Here is a 23,148-nt window from a genome sequence, read left to right on the forward strand (position 1 = left end):
TCATAAACACGTGGTCTGCAAATCCGATGTAAACAACCTTTAAATGGTCGCGCACCTGCCCCCCAATGCAGCCTCGTGTTAACTATATCGGTAATATTATTTAACCCCCGTGTCATGTGTTGAAATGTACAGATGACAGCAACCTAAGTATAGTAACGGCTGGTCACTTAAATTGCTCGTGGCTATTTTTGTAACTCCCGAATAAGTTTGTAGAGTTAAAATGTTGTATTAAGATATTGCACAATGTCCAATGCAACCCTGATGTGGCATGTACTTTCATCTTTTAAGAATACAGTGGATGCAAAAAGACATCCAATGCGACAAGAATCATAACAGCATTTAGCTTGTGATGTGGAACCTCTGTTCTATTACTTGACCTGGGGAATAAAGCAATCCCAATAAGCCAACATCATAAAAATATATGGCTGCAGGAATGCGCATTTCTTTAGAACTGCTTTTTTTACTTTGTTGTCCTTCCCCTGCACCTCCGATTAGCACGGTTGGCTACGTACGGTGCGAAAGAAGTTAAACATACATACAATATAGTTCAAGTGCTGATAAAATAAAATATATTTCTCCAATGACCCCAACAGCAATTTAATCATGTTCTCAAAATTAGCTTTTCACCATAACAGGAACACGTCAAAACATCCAAGCAAAAAGCGTAAAATGTTTCCATTGTTTATTTTCCAGATGCAATATTTGCTTTACAAATTCTTCCACGATTCTGTTACAGGACATTATATCAATTTTAATTGAGTTATTTAAAGATTGGCTTAAATGTGTAAATCTTTCCTAAAATTACAGTACGTCACAATTTATTTAGTATGCACTAATTAAAAGTTTTGGTTTTGAACTAAATAGATACACAATTAATTATTTGTAATTGTTGTGGCAAGCAAAGCATACTTCCTTAAAAAAAGACCAAAATACCCACCACTTGTGGCAGTTGAACGTTTTCTTGTAATTTACAAATTGGTCAGAAATGAAACGAAAGAGCTATTATTAATGCATGTGGATCCCAGGGAAAAATGATACTCGGTTGAAAAAATAAAAAAATTCTACATGAACGGGCATGTTGACATATGGTGTATATTCACACACCATACTAAATATGCAGAACCACAAAATAAATGTATATTTTCCATGTTTCCTGACATGAGCAGAACAAGTGGAACATTATATTCTTGGTTCTTTCGGTAAAGTCACGTAGAAGGGAGACAATAAAATAATATAAATATAAAGCAATACAAATTCTCACGACGTTTCGACTGCAACACAAGCAATCATCATCACACCTGATCACATCTGATGATTGCTTGTGTTGCAGTCGAAACGTCGTGAGAATTTTTATTGTTTTATATTTATATTATTTTATTATCTCCCTTCTACGTGACTTTACCGAAATAACCAAGAATATGAATCCCTGCAGTCACAAAAGCTTTAAATCAAAAGTGGAAAATTGCTGACAGTATCGTATGACCACATTCTTTCAGTGGCATTAACCCCAGAATGTGATTTAAAACAAAGCAAGCATAGTAGCTATTGGATGCAATGCAAGTCAGTGGCTCTGAACAACCAAACCCGCATGCATCCACTCTGGGATAGACTGGACACTAAAAGAATGTGGCAGCATAGTTCAGGTAGCACATGCTAACATGACCCTGGCATGCCTGTGCTAAAACTGCACTCTTCTGACCTTTCGCTCAACAAAAATGTACTATCCACTTGCATACATGCAAAGTGCCAACATTAAACGTAAATTCCATTGGTAGACTATGAGGAAAGGACAATGCAGATGACAGCAGATCAGCAACTTGGACTAATAACATAACACCATACGTTACCACAACAAAAACTAGTTGACATGTATATTGATATAATTCCTTGAAAGTTTTTAAGCACATGCACATCTTTGTAAATTGATATTTAAAACATTTATTGTATTTCACAGGCTTGTTGACCTGTTACAGATGAATTCTGACACTTATTCAGTTAGCGCAGTTGCCACTCACATTGTTCTTAAAATGGGAAAAGCCGACAACTTTAAGGACACAGACCAGAGTTGCACTCAACAATGTCGTTCGAATGTAGACAGAACTGGAAGTATGTGCCGCTCAAAACCATTCCCAGTTCATTTTCACTCAAAAACATTTTGGTTTCTAAACAGTGTAAGGCTGCAGGTCCGTCGGCAAAAAAAGTTTGGCTGATTATAAAAGCACTGCCTTAAAGTTATTAAGTTCTTGTACAAAATATTTTTTTTTTACCTGCAATGACAAAGAAGGTACACTTGTATTATTTACTTATTACCAAAAATACGTAATAAAATACAGAAACACTGTTGCATCAAAACGTCAAAGTAATAGTCTAGTTACAAAACAATTTGTTATAAAGCAGGCATACACTAAGTTACTTTAAACCACGATCCCCTTATTAAATTCAGGTGCACAACCATTTCAGACATTAAACAACCCTTTTTGCTTAGGAATACACAATGACGAAAAAACTGAACCACACCTACCCACTGTATTACTGCTACGGTACTCAAAACGCTACCTCACAGCGCAGTAACATTAATTAATAAGGCTTTGCCACCTCAAGACGATTGTCTGTGGGGGTTGCTGAAATTGGTCTGCAGTACCATATCGAGGTTTCAACTTGCACAAGAGTGCTCACGGCATCGTGATCACAGCAACTGTTATGAATTAAAAATGGGGGCAAGTACCTCGTGTGTTCAGCGATAGACATTTCTTAAACACATGCTAAGTGGCCACAAACAAAAGCACAATCTGTTGACAGCCAGTGTTGAAGGGTCACTCACAAGTTAATGTTACTGTACTTAGATTAATAAAAGGCGTCGGGTTCGTGTTAACCCTAACCCAAGCGGGTAATCCCCTATCACTCAATTTTCATCGGTGCAAATAATTCGCTCAACATGCACCCATGGATTATTTACTCTTGATTGCTTTCATTGTAAAGCATTTGAAAAAGGGCTTAAAATGCAATATCGGGGAAATGATTGTGTCAGCAGCTTGGTTTTAAGCAACGACTGACATCAAATGTAAACATACCATACAACAAAGCCGAGGACTTGGTGACTTTTCTTCCTTAGTCAAATAGATCTAATTAGGTGAATACGTTGCATTAGGTATTTAAGCAATCAAATGTTTAATTATACCAAACAAGGGGTTACCTGCACACGACCCGTGACAATGAGTAATCCGTATACAGAAATACATTTTTGTTTGACTGTGACACTTCCAACGCTGTTGACAACAAGAAAAAAGTTCAAAAAACAAATTCTGAATACAGAACCGGGTACAGCCCCAAACGGCTGGCTTCTCCACCGCATAGTTACATTAAAGCTGTACGCTTGCTGATAACCGGTTCGTACTCTTACATGGGTTGAGACGGCAGACAAGAGGAAGCAGCATATTTGCATCCGTTTCCCGCATCAACATACAAAAAGGCTAAAACTGAACTTAAGCGGCCTAGATTTATCATGCTGGTGTCTTAAATAAAAACATTACTTATAATCCAAAATAAGTTATTTGGTGGCGGGAAAAAGTTTGAACATCTTCAGTGTTTGAACTGCCAGAGATGTAGTTTTTGCCCAAAAATAGACTTCAGCATCACAACACTACAACACATTCATCAATAACACTGTTTCGGGAGGAATATATGTATAACATAGGTCACATTTCAGGCAATGGCCCTTCAGAGTATATGAGAAGACCCATTGCCCGAAACGTTGCCTGCTATATATTTTCCCCTTAAAGGCAGTGTTATGGACGAAAGTGTTGTCTTTTTGTTGTTTGTTATTGATGCTTTGTGCACCACTGGCAACGCAGCAGAAAATAATGTTTCGCATCATTTTGTAAATTTAAAAAAATCGGTTAAAAAAAATGAATCCCATTGTGTAGGACATATCAAATGTAATTCTCTCCGATATTGTTCGTATTTAAATATGATCTTCTGCACTTAGTTTCATAGCTGTTCAGTACTCATATGCCCCATGCGCAAAATTAAATCGAACATTCCCGCTTCATACGCACTGCTATGAAACCAGTTTCTACACTTGGCTGAAGTAACAGAGGCCATATTTGTAGTTTATAGTTATAATTGTAGAGATTGCAGTGGCCAAGGTTTTGCTTAGTATCTAAGGCCGTTTGTTTCATGTCCAAAATCATTACTGCAAAAATAATTGACACAACCATACCAAGACGAAACAATGGCACTCTGAACTACGACCAAAAGAAAACCTTTCTTTCAGCAGACACACAGAAATGCACCATTCCCTCAGTGCGTGTGACGTGTGCATTTCCTATCTCTGCCAGTCACATGGTCTTATGCAACGCAAGCAATAGACAAAGACCCACGCGTGACATTTTAAACCGTGAATCAAACCATAATGGACTCTCAGCACACACTTGCATGCCATAAAGAGAAGCTTTAAGCAACAATGGCAGAAACCACTGTATTATCAAAGCTAGATGGCGTAAGCTACATATAGCCTAAAATCAACTAAAAGTGTTCGCTTTGATGCACATTTAAAAGCCAATATATATAACCACTCTGATTAATTAAGGTAACGTTAAATAAATTAATGCAAGTAAATGGTTAGCATAGCTTTAAATGTGCATTTTTGAATCACAGACCCCCATGCCTCAGCCATGGGGAGTTCTATTTCGTTCCCCACATCTGCTTATGTTATTCACAGGCGAAGAGCAAAAGAGGTTAAGGCAATAAAAATTTACTGAAACAATGTGCTTTCAAGTCTACAGCTTTGATTTCGTTTGCAATAAACTGTGGAAATGAAAACTCCCCTTGGATTTCCCAGCTGAAAATACCCTGGAACATTTTGGAGCGGGGCTATAGAATCCCCATAACTAGCCATCAGTGTCTGCGGCATGCCGATAATTTAGAGCGTAAATTGCTATTGGCCACAATCCCAGATGGGCCAAGCACACTGCTATGGAGACTGAAAAACGCATTCATTGGTGATATCTAAACGAATACAATTATGGCGACGAAATCAATATTAATCACAGGATTTCTTCAGCTGGACAGTCTACGTGTAAAACAAATCAGTTCAATTGCACTCAAGGGACAGGTTAACAGCAAGGGCTTCATTTGCTGTGGAATATGAGGTATCGAAATCTGAATGTCAAGTTAATTATGTAGGTATTTAATCAAACACAATTATGTGGGCTATACCAAGCAATTGGCTTAAATCGCATTCGGAGGACTGTTTGGTATTCAGTTAAAATGTAATTATCAACTTGCAAACCCACAAGTAAAACGGACCACCGACATCGATTGGGGGGTGGAGGAAAAAAGAAAAGGCCATTTGACGGTGAACTTAAGCCACCACTAACAACCCCCGAGCGAAGCCACTGGGAGAACGAGATGGAAAATTACTCCTTCCCATTCTCAGCCTCCATAACAACCAGGGTGTGTGTTGGAAACTTCGGCATTGAGCGTGGGGGCTCATGGTGCCAGCGGTGGAATAGGTGGTCCTAAGCAGTCCAAGTTAACCTGTCCCCGAGTAAAGATGCGCGGAATTGGTTTCTCTTCATCCAAAACAGGTCCCTCGGCCAAGAGGCTTCGTTTTACTGGATGCAGCAGTTGTTCTTGTGGCCATTTGTTTCCTTGAAGCGCAGTTTCATCTTGGGCCGGTACTTCTCCAGATAGATCAGCTGCTTGCTGTTAATGGCTCCGCGGCGTTTCCTAGGAGACAGAGGTGCACAAGGACATCGCATTGTTAGTTGCCCACCAAGCTGTGATCCCCGTTGGGCAGGTGATCTCTCTCATGGATGCTAATCTTCAGGCACCGATTTCATTTAATTTCCAAATATCCCAAAACAGGAACCCTCCTTAAAAAAGCAGTAAGACTCGGTGAGCCTTTCTCCTTAGTTAACAGATATTAACGGTGAAATGAATCACTATAAAATAGATTGATTCTGATTTCAGGGACTCAATTAATTGCAAGAAACAATTCACTTTAAAATTGTGTCAAATGGTAGCAACTCCAGTTGCCGCAATGGATTATGTACAACTATATGTGCAATGCACATATTGTTAGCCTTAAACGATATTAATATTAATTGACAATTATACAAACAGTAGAGGACAGAGTTATGCATGACAGTTAGATTCACTATCAGAAGGTACTAAGAATGTCTTCACAGGTGATAAAAAAACGAATCTGTGGGAAGTCACCAATGGTTGCGTCCTGTAGATAATTAGATCTGCACCATAGAAATATGGAGTTTCTACAACTCACGCAGGACCACCAAAAGAGGTGCCCCTTGACTAAATTTTAAGGCATTGTTGCTAATAGAAACCCATCTTCATCAAGTGTGAAGAGCTACAGTTGTGCGTAGCTAATGCTGACATGTTGAATATTTGAAGGCAGGCACACAATGCTGTCCCCTGCGCTGCCACTCAAGCAGTTGGGTTACAGGCTAAGCATGCTTTATTGCCAACATTAGCTGCTGTTAAGGCAGAGCAGTTCATTGTTTATGCAACTTGATTTTCAATTAAACCGTGTTAGTCAGGCTTGGCTGAAAATAAAAAAAGCCTAAGTCGCATACATCGACTCGCTGACCTTGATCTACCAACTGCAAACTGCTCACCAATAGAGAAACTCAAGAGCGATTAGACTATCTTACGATAACCACAACAGCCCCATTAATGTTTTATTTAAGTTCACTGGAATCGGTTGCTATACTTTACTTTGGTACAGCTAAAGTATTGTTGCAAAAATGGATGACACATTCAGGCTGCGTAGCCATAATATTAACAGCACAATAAGGTGCTGTACGTATGGGAAATATCCTTTACCTACACTTAATTATGCAGTACACAGTTTTTTTTTATGACATTTCCAAATTTTGCAATTAAAAACAGGTACGACTGCTACTGCAACCGCCAGCAGCTAAAAGGTTGTCACGTAAATGGCAAAGATAGGGGAGGAAGTTATAATTTAGAAGCTACAAGGTAGAATTGTATTAAAACGCACACTGAGCATTTGTCTCACCCCTAAGGGGAAACTACTAACTTTGGGTCTGGCTATAAAAAGACACTGGCTACATACACGTACATTTATGTTTCCCATCGGCAACCACAGCCCTACCCCCAAAATTATAGTTTGAAATTCAAGTGAAGGCAAAAAAGCAACCATCCAGTTGAGAGCCCCTAAGCAGTTAATGTGTAAATAAGCAATTAAATAATTGACATCAAGTTGCACATGCCATGTCTGGTAACCCCTTCCAACCCCTCGCAAAAGGCATTCACCCTGAATCAGCCAAACTAAAGAAACTCATCCAAGACCCCAAGAGAGATGTCCCAAGCCTTCCTGCAGCCGCCTTGTTATATAGTGTCTCCTTGTCAAAACCAGTACATGTAGGGTGGTAGTGCTCATCTCCATTGGTGGCCTTGAGCCCCAGCGATGGATATTCCACATTCCTATAGCAGGGGTAAATGCTCTCATGTACTGGTCCCTTCCCATATAATGGTATATATTTTATCGACCCTAAATGAATCATAGCCCTCGACCCCAACTAGGATTTCAACTTATATCCTTTCAACTGCAAAATGTTTCACCATTGCGCGACACGAGATACACGATGCATTCACGCTACTCTTACACTGACAAAAGTCCATAAACAACAATTGCCACGAGCATGTATAACGAGCTACTCGAGCAGGTTAAAACAATTATCTATTATTTAACACATCTAGTAAAAGGCGTACTGCTGTGGGGAAAAAGGATATGTTATACTTCCTGTGTACCTTCATACAAACTAGACAACGCAACGCCACAGGTGGTGGTTAAAGCATTTTACAGCAATGAATCTTGTTTCACATGGGTGTGGAGTAACCAAAAGCACATTATGTGCCCCTGAGAAAATTACACCAACATGAATGAGTTCAATGAACATCAATACAGCCCTTATTCAATTGCAACGAGACCGGATCCTTTGTGTGATTTCGATGGCCTATCTATTCAGGTACTTCTTGTTCTAGTGCATCTACAAAAAAACCTTCAATTCCTACACAAATCCTCTCATTTGACTTCAACTCATACAAAATGTACTCATGTGCACCTCTCGTTTTAAGATTATTTTTACAAGTCTAAAGACCGATAGTTCATCAGCTTCTAGGTTTAACAGAAAAGTAAAATGATGATTAATTAATTACGTGTACCAGCCACATCACAAATAATCATTTAATGTGATCAACACGGTGATTAATTACAACTGTACATACAAAAGATAAGGGTTCAAACCAGCCGGCTTTACTTGCTGACAAATAGCACTTAATCTTTTGGCTCATCGCCATGAATAACAGCATTAAAAGGCACAAACCTACACATATATATAATTTATCTTGTAGAAACATATCCAGGCTCTATGTCCAGGTTTTAACTTTCGGCCGGGCTCACAATAATACCACGGGTGACGTTACGGCAGTGTCACTCCGACGCTTCGTTTCAACATCTACACCATGATGCGACTGCAGCGCTAGAACCGAGCATCACATAAGGTGGGAGTGACGCAAGGCACAATGTGGAATCAAGAGATCAGTCCATTCAGAATCGTCATCATAACGACGGATACAACCAACATACATAACAGAGCACCGTACTGTGATTAAAAAACTTTTTCTGCTTCAAACAGCCTGGAACACCACAGTCTAATGATTTACCTAAAATAACTATTTGGTTATTTTGAGTTGTATCTTTCAGCATTGCATAGCACAGGAGACTGAATAAAGCGTTACACATTGCTTGTGCATAAACAATCGATGCTATAATCCTAAAACAAAAAGTCAAAGTCTCTCCATGCTCATTCATAAGAGCGTTGGGTGGTGTTCATATCCAATGGCAGCCGAGGCTGGCGTGCAAACCCCTCATTACCATGATGGGCCCACAGTCTTCACGACTGGATGACCACTGTTGACTTCCCACAGCATGGTACCTCATTTACCGACCCCAGAGGCGGGATGGACTGAATCAACCCTGACCGGAATTTGAACTCGTGGGCATTCCAATTGTGAATCGAGTCCTTTGTTTGTCACAGAGTCACCCGCCCAGGATAATGAGAAAATAATTAATAGGAACATCGATATGGGGAGTAAGCGGGGTTTCGTTGGGAAGGATACTCACTGTCTGATGAACTGCACTGCATCCTCATACTTCATCCCACTCTCGATGAGGGCAAGGGCCACGAGCACAGGAGCCCTGAACAACCAACGACATTGAAAGTGTCAAAACACAATTCAGAAAAAAGGTCTGTGCACAGGGTTATCACAAGGGCAAGATCTTCACAGCCAATGCCACTGAACACTACCTATCACCATTTTTTTATTTCTATCTATCAACGACGAGGTTCATTCCCTCAGGACATCTCATGGTAAGAAAGCGATAGTTTTACCAAGACACTAAATAACATGCACACACCGCAGGCCAGTTTCACATCTCGCCGGAGCTTCTGGATATAAAAACTGCTAACTCAATTTAAACTGGTTAATGAAATGGAGTGTTGATGAGTATTTGTGCATTGTAAGGACTGAGCGGTGATCAAGTTGGGGCGAGTTGGAGCAAAATTTTCCCAGCTGGGGAGATGGGGAATGCAGTTTTTATGCTGGTATACAGCAATTGGCCTCAAGCCAGCGAAAAGCAAGTGCATGCACATTCACAGGAACTTACATTCACAGAAATGTATTTCTTGATAAAACAAATAATATGTAATGCTTCGATTGAACTTCATTTAAAAAATACTTCACAACCTTCACCACTTTCATTTGGTTCATGCTTGTGTACAACTGTCTAAGTGTTTTGCTATGTTAAACATAATAAAGTTACATTTTAAAAATGCTGCTATTGAAACAACACTTGTGGGAATCCAATGTGTAAAAAAATAAAAATGCATTACATGTGGATTAATACAGATTAGGAAGACCACAAATTTGTATCTTAACCTCTTTTTGCCCCCGAAATATAAAACCATGACCTTTAAAGCTAAGACATTGTGCTCTTGTGCCCATATGCAGGTTAAACTAAGTTTCACACAATCACATGGGGTACATTTGAATCTATCACAAGCCAGTCAAAAGCTAAGTAAGTAGCCTTTTCTTATCAAGACAGGAGACGATCCAGGTGTACATCAAAACAGTCTGAGCGCATATTTGATGTCAGAAGAATTGCCTCAAACCATTTCCCACAGTCCAAGGGGACAAGGCTTGTTAAAACATCAAGACGAGGCTTGTTGGCAGATGCAATCTCAAAATAATAATAAAGTGTTATAAATACAAGCAATGCCTGATGCATATTTGGACAAATTTTCAATCTGACGCTTTTAAAAAGGTATGCACCACAGAATACAAATCAACATGGATGATTCGTGAGGGTTCTTTGTGGGATATTAATTAGTGATATTAGTTCAAACCTATTGGGTTCACCTGGTATAAATATGAAGGGATTACTTTCAAATGATGAGGCATCAAAGCAAGTGTTTATGCATAAATAAACATGGAATGTCTCTAAGTGGGTAATAGCATAGCAGGGAAGATATTTGTTTCATTGCAAAGATATGTCATCGATTAAGTACTTAAATTCAATGACCAATGAGTCTTCTGAACCAAAGTTTTACAGTAGGATTTCTTTAGACAAAGCAAAACCTGGATTGGTTTGATACCCGAGTCATCAGCAGGGTGGCAGTATATTTATATCAAATGGAGAAATAGCAAATGAGTCACTTTAAGCCCCATTTTCATTGCAACATTCCCAAAAATTGGACCAGGTGATGCCGTGATTGTACCGCTCAACTTACAAATCAGAAAGGTGTAAAACATCAAGTCGTGGTAAGCAGCAGACGCCTGGGATCATCCCTCCGGGGTTAATAATATTATTACCACTTCATGGAAAGTCAACAATGGTTGTCCAACGGGGTGACTGGCCCCTGGCTATGATAATGTTGAATTTCCATTACTGGCTCAAGACCACCGACAAAAGTGAGTGCCACTCCAAATTAATTTATGCAGGGCGACATGCTGACTTGACATTATGAAGTTGAAATGACAGGCGAAAATGCATTTTAAGCGACTGCAATTCTTTTAATTGCCAAAAATAAATTAATCAAGATGCTTGGAAAGGAATGTTCAAATGTAAAAATGTTGCCAAATTCAGTTACCATCATATATGCTACATTATAAAAACACGTATGTGCAGTATGTTGCCCTTTAGACATGTGAAGAGCAGTGGATATTTTAAAACTACATGTACTATTCTTGTAATCATACTAACTACCAAGCTAAACGTAGACTCACAGTTCATGAATAATCACATTACAAGTTGGCAGTCACAAACTCCCTTTGTCAATTTTCAGGGTCAAATTAAATGGGATCCCTGTGCATTCCAACGAGTGCCATGACACTGCGTTGCTAGGCTTTTATCAGGGTGCTTTGTGCAGTCACATAGGGTGTGGGGTGATCTGCTTGTAATTTAATTGGTACGCTGGCATGTTTGTCCATCAGAAGCGTAAATGTCATCATTTGGTGGATGGCAGTGTGTGTAAAAAAAACATTGATAGATATCATGAAGGATCTCCAAAATAATTCCTAATTTTCTCTCTTTTATTAAACGGACACCATATTTAGGTATATTTGGAAAGTCAAACATTTTCCTATTTCTTAATATAATCCCCATGCATGTTTAAGCAATAGTATCGACTTTGAAGCAGGGCTACAATTAAATCCCAGTAAAACGATTCATTGGTACCACATAAATATATTAACAGCATCTTGTAAAGCACTCGGTTGAAAACGTTTCTCATGCAAGACATTCTTCCATGGGCTGAAGAGATTAAAATCTTAAGATCAGTGCTGGTAGTAGTAGGAACAGTCACCCAATATGTTCCAGGGCCTGTTGGAATTGTCGTGTTTGCTGAGAAATTATGTGATCTCATACAAGCCCATGAGATTGAATGTTATCTATGCGAATAAGGTGTGAAAGATGTGGCATTATGATAACAATCAAGAAAAAGCAGGATGCATTACTTTTGGGGTATCCCTCAAAATAGCAGGTGTACTTTGCCATGTGGCAGTATTTATGGAGGTCCCTGAACGTTTCAAAGTCATATAAAGCATGCAACAGTATTCATTTCCATTGCCAGCTGCAGAAACTCAAAATTGTAAAAATTTCCAGAGGAAAACTCATAACTCTAAGAAAGTGTAATATATTTTAACAAAAATATTTTACCAACGTATGCATGGTCTAGTACCTGTTTGTATATACACTGGCAAAGAGTGTACAAAACCTTAGATTTGTTAGTGATCCAGAGCTCTCATTCTTTTCCCACATTGAAACTCTGCAAGACCTCGTATGCCATTTTCCTTTACCCCAGCTTCCGATGATACGCAAACAATCCCAACTAGACTCTTGCAAATCTCTCCTACAGCCTGCCACAATCCCTCGCCTCCAAACTTCAGATGATGCAAATGCAGCAGCCAGACTGCTTACCTTAACCCGTTAATAAGAAAAACATAACCCCAATCCTCCAATGGCTCTCAATCCAACCTCAGATCCATTTCAAGATCGCACTCAATTATCAAATCCTCCATGGACTTGCCCTCTGCCTATCTCTCGTTAATTTCACTCCATGCGCTCTACACGCTCCAGAAAATAAGATTTCTGTCAAACTAGTCAATCTTAGCTCAGTCGGAGTTCATTCTTTCCCCTCTGCTGCCCATATCATCTGGAACTCCCTTCCCTCCACAGTTTCCCATGCCTATGGCTCCCTGCCTCGATTCAAGTCCAGGCCTGAACGACTTACTTTTTTTCTTCTGCCAATGACAAGACTGCCACTTTGAAACAAATATGCCCAATTTCTTGAGATGCAAGTTGTATTGTATGATTACAGTAAAGCAGGGCACATTTATCAAAGTCCAGCAGTAGGCAATTGTATACACAAGGTAACCATTAGACGATATAAATGTGTTACGTGGCTATTACAAGTGCAACATACAAGTTCAGGAGGAGCCTCTGTGGTACTTTCTGGGAAAAAGCTTTTTCAGGTCAACGTGACCATAACGGGAAAACACAATGACCTATGCATGCTAAGCATTGTGGTCTCAAAGGAACTTGCAAAACAAATGCATCCATTATACACTATTTATCACCCATTACAGTGAACAATGCACAGTTTGATTACATGTATGCCTTATGAGACTAGCAGGGGACATAGTTTAAAGACAATTGGCAGTGAATACTGAAAGAGTGTGTCATTTAAGTCCAACGCTCTGACACATGACCCGTTAAATGGGAACTTAACAAATGATTTTCCATTTCCAAGGTAGTCGATCGTTATTTCCATTACTCATCTCTGATCAGTGCGGGAAGTATTATTCTACGGTCAATAAGAATCTGAGGAAGAATACATGTTCTTCGAGGGAAGCATTATTCATTTTTAGATAAAGCAGTTGCGCAAGAGATTAAAATCCTGATTAACTAGTTCAGATTTCCCCTCCTCTTTGCAAAACACTACAAATACGCGTACGCATCTCTCAAACAAGCCCAGGTGGCAAATATTGACTGTTACAAATAATTTACACCTATTTTTAAAGTATAGTAATTTCTGAAACCAAAATAATTTTTAAAAAACGTGGTACTCACAATGCATCTTAATAATTTAGAGTTCTTTAGATAGAGGTTGTCTGACTATAGTTCAACAGGATTGGTTTAGATATTACTCTACGCTGATGCTAGCCATTATAACACGCGAATAACAGTTTGGCGACCACTCCACACAAGGATTCTGAATATGAAGAACTGCCATTCAAAGCAAGGATTATGGAAGAATTAAAATGTTAAGTCTCCCAACATATCCACATAGAACTGAAGAGGGTGGGGTTAAAACCACGAGTCTTTCTCCACTTGCGGTGAACACCGGTCAAGTTTAGCCACTCAAGAATTGCAGCTGTTATGTGGTTTCTAATTTCGCAGCTCTCTGCTCGGCTCTCATATACAACACCTCTCAAAGCAAGATGCTTGTGTTTTCAGGCAGTCTGCTTATCAGACAAAGCACACAACCTATCATCCACAGGACTCACTGCATGCCTTAGAAGTTGGCTTTAAAGTTGTCACATGTAAATTTTAAGCTGGTTAATGTGTTTGTGTACGTCTGTCATCTTCATCAAGGGTTTGGGCCAACACGGTTTTTTGTTGGGTTGATGAGTGCTCGCTCCAATAGCAATCACATTTCTTGCCTGTGAAGGGTTTGTTGACGATCATGTCTCACTGAAGTGAGCAGCCGTCATTGAGAGGTGATACACATTTAATCGCGTGCCTTGATTATAAGTGTTCAAAGCACGATGGATGCTATTGATATGCCGTGATTCGAATGCAGAAATACCACCCTCACCATCTTAGGAAGCAAAACATGAATTCTAGATTTTAAGCTTTCGTGACTGCAATGATTCATATTCTCAGGTTTTTTCGGTAAAGTCACGTAGGTAAAACATTAAAAGTAATGAAAGTAAAATAAAACAAAACAAAAATAAAATTCACGACGTTTCGGAGGCAACACAAGTCTCCGTCATCAGGTGAGACCGTCACAGCCAGATTAGCTGCATCAAGTGGGGCAATGATTCAAGATGTAATCCCCTATAAGCAAGTTGAAGGGGGGAGGAGAGGGGGGGGGGGGAGTTCATCATTTGCTACCACATTCTGATGAACTCCCCCCCCCCTCTCCTCCCCCCTTCAACTTGCTTATAAGGGATTACATCTTGAATCATTGCCCCACTTGATGCAGCTAATCTGGCTGTGACGGTCTCACCTGATGACGGAGACTTGTGTTGCCTCCGAAACGTCGTGAATTTTATTTTTGTTTTGTTTTATTTTACTTTCATTACTTTTAATGTTTTACCTACGTGACTTTACCGAAAAAACCTGAGAATAAGCAAAACATGGTCAGCCATTAGCTATTGGGCCTGCATGGCCCACAAGCTAGTGATGGGGACACAGCTGGTATACACACAGTCAGTACTCACTTTATCATTGTTTTCTACACCTTGCCCATTTTAAACAAAAAACCCAACTGGCAATGATGTGAATGGCTAATAATTAAAACTGGGTCCCTGTAAAGAACACATTTACTATCATCTGAATGCCCATACTGTAAGCAAAACATTGCACACACACAACAGCCCATGCTGTGCATCAAACAATAATAATGTGTACACTTACCATCCCAAAAAGCAAATAGTACCTGTGGCACTTAGATCCAGAGAAAACATTCAGGAAACAATTTAGCACCAGGCAATTGGCAAATGTAACCTTTATGCCTTCAGTGTGCTTTTGACACTGTTGCCAAACTGCACAACAGGAAGCCAATGTTGATATCAGCACAAGCCACTATGTAGCCTGGTTACTATATTGACTTTATTTACAAACTAGCCATGAACAATGCGAAAGGCCCTTACCTCCCAAGGCCAGCAACGCAGTGAACACCAATGCAACAGTCAGGCTCGTCACGGAACTTGGTCTTGCACAGGTTCAGCCAATCATCAACAATCTTGTTCGATGGCGGTGCCCCATCATCAAAAGACCAGTCCTAAAAAGGAAACAAAATTATTATCGTGAACACAATGCAGAATATTTTTCTACCATTGTGTGCCATTAAACTCTCAAGAATGCATTATGTGCAAAATATAATTAAATTAAATCAAGTTTATATTTTAATAAACATATATATTTAAGCTTCAGAGCGTAGCCCCCCCTCTGCCTAAACGCATGTGAAAAGAGAAAAGCGACCATAACAGCAGAGGTCACATGGTAGGATGCCTCCATTGATCAATATTTTTTAATCCAGATTGAAAATTCACTGCTTAAGAACCGCTTTGTGTTGAGTTATTTGTCCTTCCCCCGCACCTCTGATAAGCACGGTTGGCTATGTATGGTGCGAAAGAAGTTCAATATGCGTACATACACTGGCACCCCGCCACCGTTTCAGGTTTCATAAAAATTAAATCCAAAAATGGTTCCTGGGTGCTCATTTATAATATCAAGTAATGGGCTACATTACTGTGCTGTTAACAAAAAGCTTTTTTAAAATATAAAGGTGTCGTTTGGAGCAATGGCGCTTCTTCACAGCATATAAAAGTATGACACTCCCAAACAAGGCATCACAAAAAAAATACGTGTGCTCTGATAACATTACATTGGAAACTTGGAACAAGTAAATGGAAAGAAAAATATAGCTGAACCTCAAAAAACAAAGTGATATTATTTTACAGGTACAAGATCAGCAAGTGAGGTTATACTGAAAATACAAGTTATGTGAATTATGACTAAGTTATCCGTGTATATAAACACTCACAAAGACACTGATGCCTTGCTGTTCCACAGGGCTCTTGTCATAGGTCACTTCACAAACTCTCACCACAGTGGTCACATTATATGTCTTAAGTTCCTGTGACATAAAATAAATAAGAAAAACATTAGTTAAATGTGGCTGGGTCATTCCAAAGCACATCATATTATGGACTTTAGCCCCAAGTCAACCCTCTTAAAATAAAATGTTATTTGTTTTATTTTATTTCTAACTACGTGACTTTACCGAAAGAACCAAAGAGTATGGATTCCTGCAGTCACGAAAGCTTCAAATCAAGATTTTAAAGGAATGTTAATGAATCAATCAATAATAGGCTAATATTGTGATCAGAGGTGCTATACCTTGTTATGCAATCAAGGGTTAAACCCAGTGTGCCATCCAAATCAACTAAAAAACTCTTTGGGAATTTGTTAACATTTTAGCAACATGATAGCAACTGCAACGTTTATTTCTCCATTAAAAGGCCAGTGTCCCTATTAAAATCACCATTAACTTTACACAGAACGCTACTTATTTACAAAACCCACAGACGTATCACTGTTGCTCAGATCGGGCAAACGTGCAACATTGTACGGCGAGCGCGGCATTTCTCCCAAGATTCTCTATTTGTGCCACGATTACGTTGGGAGTGCGGGGATTAAAGTCTCAAGCAAGTCCATGTAATGCACGGCAGCCTAAGGTACTTACTTCGATGAACTTGTTGAGGGTGACATTGGTCGGATTATGGGTGATGAGGAAGCGCATGTGCTTGTAGGTAACTTCCACGGCCGCTGGACGATTCATTCGTGCCATTTCTTCCAGCGGATTCACTTGAGGCAACTTGAAGTTACAATTAGCAGCAATGACGATTATCAGGTTGCTATTTGCACTTGTGCTCTGTAATTATTACTTTTAATTATTATTATTAATATTGATATATTTTATATTATTCAACCTTTTAAGTTTAATTTTCTCCAAAAGTTGTGCAAATGTTGAGAATTCACTCAACTGTCCACACGATTTCCCACTCGTCAACTTCCGCTTGGACGTAAAAACGGAGGAGAAAAAAAATACCTTAAAATAAATATATTTATAAATAATAATAATTATTATTTGTGTTATGCGATGACAATGATAACAATAATAAATGATTATTAAAAAAAACACAATCAATGCTCTCTACTGGAGGGAATGACTGTAGAGTCCACAACACAGTTTACCCCATCTGGATTTATAGAGGGGGTGATGCAGAGGGTCTTCTCTTGCACACGCTGGTACACGGAGAAGTTGCAAAACAATTCGGAAGAGCGGAGATTCGCGTGTACACTCCTGGGGGGCTATGGGGGTTTGGTGATAGAATAGTACAGTTTCTCCACCACACAAGTTCACTTGTCAGCAAGGAGTCCGTGCTGCGCCTGGCAGTAGTCGCCACGTGCCTTCACAAACTCCATAAATGTGACACCAAGAACGCCACAGAACTGTGGGGAGGGGGGGGCAGGACAAGAGGAGCGTCGTCAGCAACCGAGAACATCGAGGGGGGGAACCACCCATCGAGCCAGAATAAAACAAAATAGGTTCATTTATAACAATTATTGCATGGGTTCTTTTACCGTCAATTGGAGCAAGGAGTGTCTCAAATTTGCAGCTAGTTGGGCTACGGAGAATATTATGGCTTAAATACAGTACATTAAATATGCTAGAATAAAAAATGGGATTGGCATGAGTGCTGTTTGGTAGATCTCTAAATGTAAGTACAATCTTAAAAGGCACATTAGACAAAAGGAGAAAGCGCACTCTCATTGCACAGGCAAATGATCCCTTTAGATGCATCTATGTCTGAAAGGAAAACTAGACCCTACGTTTTTAAGATACTGAATCAAATCAAGATTGCTAAGCATATACTGCAAACAGCCTGGTTTACACAAATACAATGCAAGTAAATATGTTAGGAGTTGTGTACAAGCGCAGTTGTAAACAGCTCGCCCACCAATGTTGTGAACACTGCTTTTTATTAAACAGAAATTAGAGCAAGGTGGTACTTCAGGTGAGTACATGTGTTTAATATAGCAATACAAAAAATCCACCGCTAGATTAATTATTCCCCACGTCGGTCGTGGTATTTGAAAGACAATTGCACACCACCGTGGTAAATGTGAGTTGGTGAAGTCGTTTCGTGGGGGGGGGGGGGTATCGCTAAGCATCGATGTTATATATGACCTGGATCAGATTTGGGTCAGCAGGTTCATAGCGCAGTGCGCTAACCACCGACATACGCTCCACTCTCTGGCAAAGTATTCGACTCACAATCATGGTAGTCAAACATGGTAGTCAAGAGTTCTTCAGCCTTATAGATTGGTCAAGTTTTTACCACTTTTTTAGAATTGCAGAACTGACCCTTGCTCAATGGTCAAATAATGCATAATGATTTTTTTACTTTAACAGAAAACATAGAAAACAGAGTAGGCTGAAATTGAGCAATAGCTGTTGACAGAAAGTCTGCCCAACTATATTTGCTACGAATAATTTTTTTACCTAAACGAGTAGATAAAGCATTCAAACTGCACACACTTTTAATAACCACTACGAAATATAAAACCAAACACAAAAACCCACTAAAATGTGCTATTGATTGTAAATGAACCAGCCACTGAAACAATAGCAAGTGAACAAAAACACAACTTGTTACACACAGGGTGTTTCAAAAAGATAAACCCGATTGAAATCCTATATCTCTGCAACCACGAACCGCCCATGAATGAAACTCTTACCACTTGAAAGGGCGGGGTATAGAGTTGCAAATGATGACCGCTAGATGCCTCTCCCAGCACACAAACAGCCCCTAAGCCTCAGTCATTCGCAAGACGCGCTGCCTCAACGTTGGATAGGTCGCACGGGACCCCAAGACTTGGCGCTACACTCTTGGCCCCCAAGATCCCCAGACATCAAACCCTGCAACTTTTTCTTGTGGGGATACGTCAAAGACCGTGTTTTTGTGCCATCATTAGCGACTAATCTGGGTGACCTTAAAAACAGAATCACGGCAGCGGTGACTTCAGTGGAAGAAGACACTCAGAGGCGTTTGGGAAGAATTCAACTATCGTCTCGATGTTGTCCGTACAGCAGGTGGAGGGCACAGAGCATTTATAAAATGGTTAGTAAAACTTGATAACTCGTTAAACCGTTGCTAACTTTTTGTGTAATTGTATTATGTTGCCATCGTGAAATATACTGCTTCTAAATTGGGTCCATCTTTTTGAAACACCCTGTATTTTTCCCAATGGCAACACTGAAAGGCAGTATTTTTTCCACCGATATTCATCTCCAAAGACGCCAAAATCTATTTATGGCACTTCCATTTATACCTCGGATCGAAGAAATCCAATTGATAAATGGCAACAGGCACATTAAATACATGGCAATACAAATAGTTACCTAATCATATAAAAGTGGCCTCAAATGATGCTCAAATAAAGGTAGAATTTTCCAGCATGATATGTAAAGTAGTTTTGCGGTTAAGGTAGCTTAAGTAGTTCCAATAGCATTTCAACCGCATCAAGTTACTGCTTGCATACGTTTAAATCTCACCGCTGCATGGTTTCAAGCATTACGGGATTACCGTGTCATGCATTAAAATAGGTTAGTGTACACATTAAACCGTGCGGAAACCTTTCTACTCATAACATGTACAATTTAAGTCAACATTTGGAGTCACGACTTAATAAAAAAAAACTCCTGTCTTGGTTGCACTTCTCAATTGTACCATTTGTCTAATTCTCATCTGCACCGTCTGCTGTTTGCAGTCTTGTTTCTTACTCTGCATTAGTGCACTCATCCACAGCTTTCGTTCCCCAGCGTGCTCGCATCCCCAGATGCAGGACTGTCTCGGCTGGATGGCGTTACTCTGTGGCCACACCTGTCATCTGGAACGTTATCCCCACTGCACAGACGCAGAATCCAAGCGCCTTCCACTTGAAAAGCAGCTGAAGACAAGCATATTATGGAGAACCCCGAGCCTACCTTGGCATCGAACATGAGTTTGTTCACAGAGAGAGTGTACAAGTTACAAATGGGCTATATTATTACTGGAATGCCCGTTGCATTTGCACAGGTCTCGTTCTGCCCGTTTTATTTATTGTCTCATGTACTCTATCTTCTTACCTATAAAAGGCATTCTTTGCCCGTCGGGTTTACGTTTTAAAAAAGTAGCCAGGTACCACGCCGTAAGCCCCGTGGTGAGCCAGCGCTATTCCGTTTTCCCATCCGTAAACTTTATAGTAGTTAAATGAACAATTTTGTGCAATTTTTTTCTTCATTTCATCGCGCTGCTACGCGAGCGCTAAAGCTGCCTGGGGGTTGCCCCTAGCAACGCACACGCGTCATCGGTGGAGGGGGATTTCTCATTCAGGTTCAAAATGCAAAAAAACACACAACGCTGAGGTAAATTCATCAGTGTCATGCCCCCCCCCACCCCAATGTGTGCACTTACTACTATAGGGTAGGTAGACACTAATATTATAGCGCTTAGATAGTATTATTGTAGCACGGACGGGAGGAGAGTGGGGAGGGTAGCGGCCCAGCCCCCAGCCTGCCAAGGTGCCACCTCGGCCGGCTGGGCAAACTAGTCAGAATATACCACTACGGTCAGTAAATACTGCTAGTCAGTAGATATTACTACACCGTCAGTAGATACTACTACAGTCAGTAGCTACTACTACAGTCAGTAGATACTACTACAGTCAGTAGATACTACTATAGAGTCAGCAGATACTACTATACAGTTAGTAGTTACTACTATAGAGTCGGTAGATACTACTGTAGGGCCAGTAGATACTACTACGGTTAGTAGTTACTACAATCAGTAAATAATACTCCACAGTCAGTAGCTACTACTGGCTCAGTAGATACTACTGTACAGTCAGTAGATACAACTACAGAGTCAATAGATAATACTTCCTCTGTTGTATGGAGGGTGTGTAGGTATATATACCTACGCGGGGGTAAAGATATATTTTTGAGGGGGGGGGTCGACAATTTTCGTTAACCTTTTAGATCAACTATTTACCCCCCACTTTATATTACTTTGTGGACTTCTGCAAGCCTCTTATAATTTTGTTGGTGGAGAAATGGACAAATGACCCACCGGGCTTTCACAATAGCTAAGTATCTGTAAGGTTTTTAAGAGAAGTTTTGAAATATTAGTTTCACCAGGGCAACGTCGGGTACTTCCCGCTGGTGTATTATAAGTCTAATTTGTATTATATAATTTGCTCGAAGTTGTCCATTGTCTGTTTGTATGGTATGTCTTATTTGCTGCGTCTATCGTCCATCTTATATGGACATCTATCATTTGAATTGCATTATTTTCGCTGCTCTGTCTTGTTTGTACTGTCTTATGCATTCCAACGATTAGAGATGTTTTTTTACAAAATGTGCATGAATCCAAAATGATCAACCCTCATGCTATTTTATGAATACATGTCAACTAATGCACACACAATGTAAGCAGTACATCATGAATGTATTACCAAGCATTTGTTACGTTATTAGCTTGATCTCATAATAATTTGGGAAATATCACAGAGGACATCCTCCTAAGCTATTATGAGAAGGAACAGATTATAATTTTGGAGAGTTCCTGGGTGCAATCCAAAAACAGTCACATGACTGTTTTACATACGGGAAATTTGGCAGTATGCCCAATCACGCCTATTTGCCTACAGAATACAAATCTCTCTATCGAAGGCTGCTTAAACCACAGCATCTGTGCAGATCACATGCAAATAACAAAAACGTTGCAGTCTAACATAGGGTACCATACAATAAGCATTTCCCACTTGCATGACACAAGGATCACACTTACACTTGTGGGCTCCGTTTTGAAAAACCCGCTGGGTACAGCGACATGTCCTTCCTCTCTCCACGTTCTCAGTTTAATTCAGGCTCAGTGGGGATTTACTGCAACTCATTCCAATGCGGTGACTTCTAAAGATCTCCGAAAACAGCAAAAATTACAGCCGCTGCAGTGGCAGATGCATTTTCATTTCACAATGCAAAATGCACTCCAGAGCCCTACTTTCTTGTGACACTTAGGCAGCTGGGCAGAGGAAGGAATCTTTGTGACCGCAGTCACACGCTAAGCTACGGACCCCCGTTCACGTCATCATGCAGGCCTTCCAATCAGTTAAGCGGTTGACCTTTTTTTTGCAATGGGTTCAGCGGCGTCAACGCCCCTCTGCAGACTTCAAGGAGCGAGCTATCTCACACGCCCGTATTGTGTGAATTCACTCCCGACGCCCTCGCCATAGACACAGCTGAAATGCAATATCACGTTTTTTTTTATGTGGTCTCACGGCTAAGTCTTAAAAGGGGAGTTCTTTGGAGTTCACACCAATGCTCGAGAAAGAGCTGCTAGACTTCAAATGTGGAATGTTAGCGTGGCACGCGCCAGGCTATTGCACCAGTGCCGGCCGCTCAGAATAGCATCATCCAAAGGTGGTTGCTGTTTTTAACTTGCAAACGTACTGTTTTTAACCCTCGCAGAGATTATTACAAGGGGACACTCCATAAAACTGTCACTTTAACAACATGCTAATGCCTCCAGTCTTTCCATCCAGAGTTCTGGGAAGTAGCATTTGTAGAACACGTTACTGTGTCCACTAAGAAGTCACAAAGTAAATGAATGTATAAAAGTTATCACTTAATGTTTATTTCCGGTGCAAGTGGATGATTTTCGGAAAACATGTGCAAGACACCATCAGTGTTATTCACGACG

At 40.1% G+C, this 23,148-nt stretch overlaps 1 protein-coding gene across 1 annotated transcript; it reads right to left on the minus strand.

The window, feature by feature from the left end:
- Window positions 1-667: 667 nt before the first annotated feature.
- On the minus strand, window positions 668-17,217 carry LOC144935842 (protein tyrosine phosphatase type IVA 1-like). The gene is made up of 5 exons (XM_078862650.1): window positions 17,085-17,217; window positions 16,383-16,475; window positions 15,487-15,617; window positions 9,173-9,247; window positions 668-5,730 (listed from the first exon to the last, which is right to left on the minus strand). Exons 1-5 carry the CDS (start codon window positions 17,187-17,189, stop codon window positions 5,613-5,615), a joined length of 522 nt encoding a protein of 173 aa, XP_078718776.1. The 5' UTR covers window positions 17,190-17,217; the 3' UTR covers window positions 668-5,612.
- Window positions 17,218-23,148: the final 5,931 nt, after the last annotated feature.

Source organism: Lampetra fluviatilis, chromosome 14 (genome assembly GCF_964198595.1).
Source record: "Lampetra fluviatilis chromosome 14, kcLamFluv1.1, whole genome shotgun sequence".
Lineage (NCBI taxonomy): Eukaryota > Metazoa > Chordata > Hyperoartia > Petromyzontiformes > Petromyzontidae > Lampetra > Lampetra fluviatilis.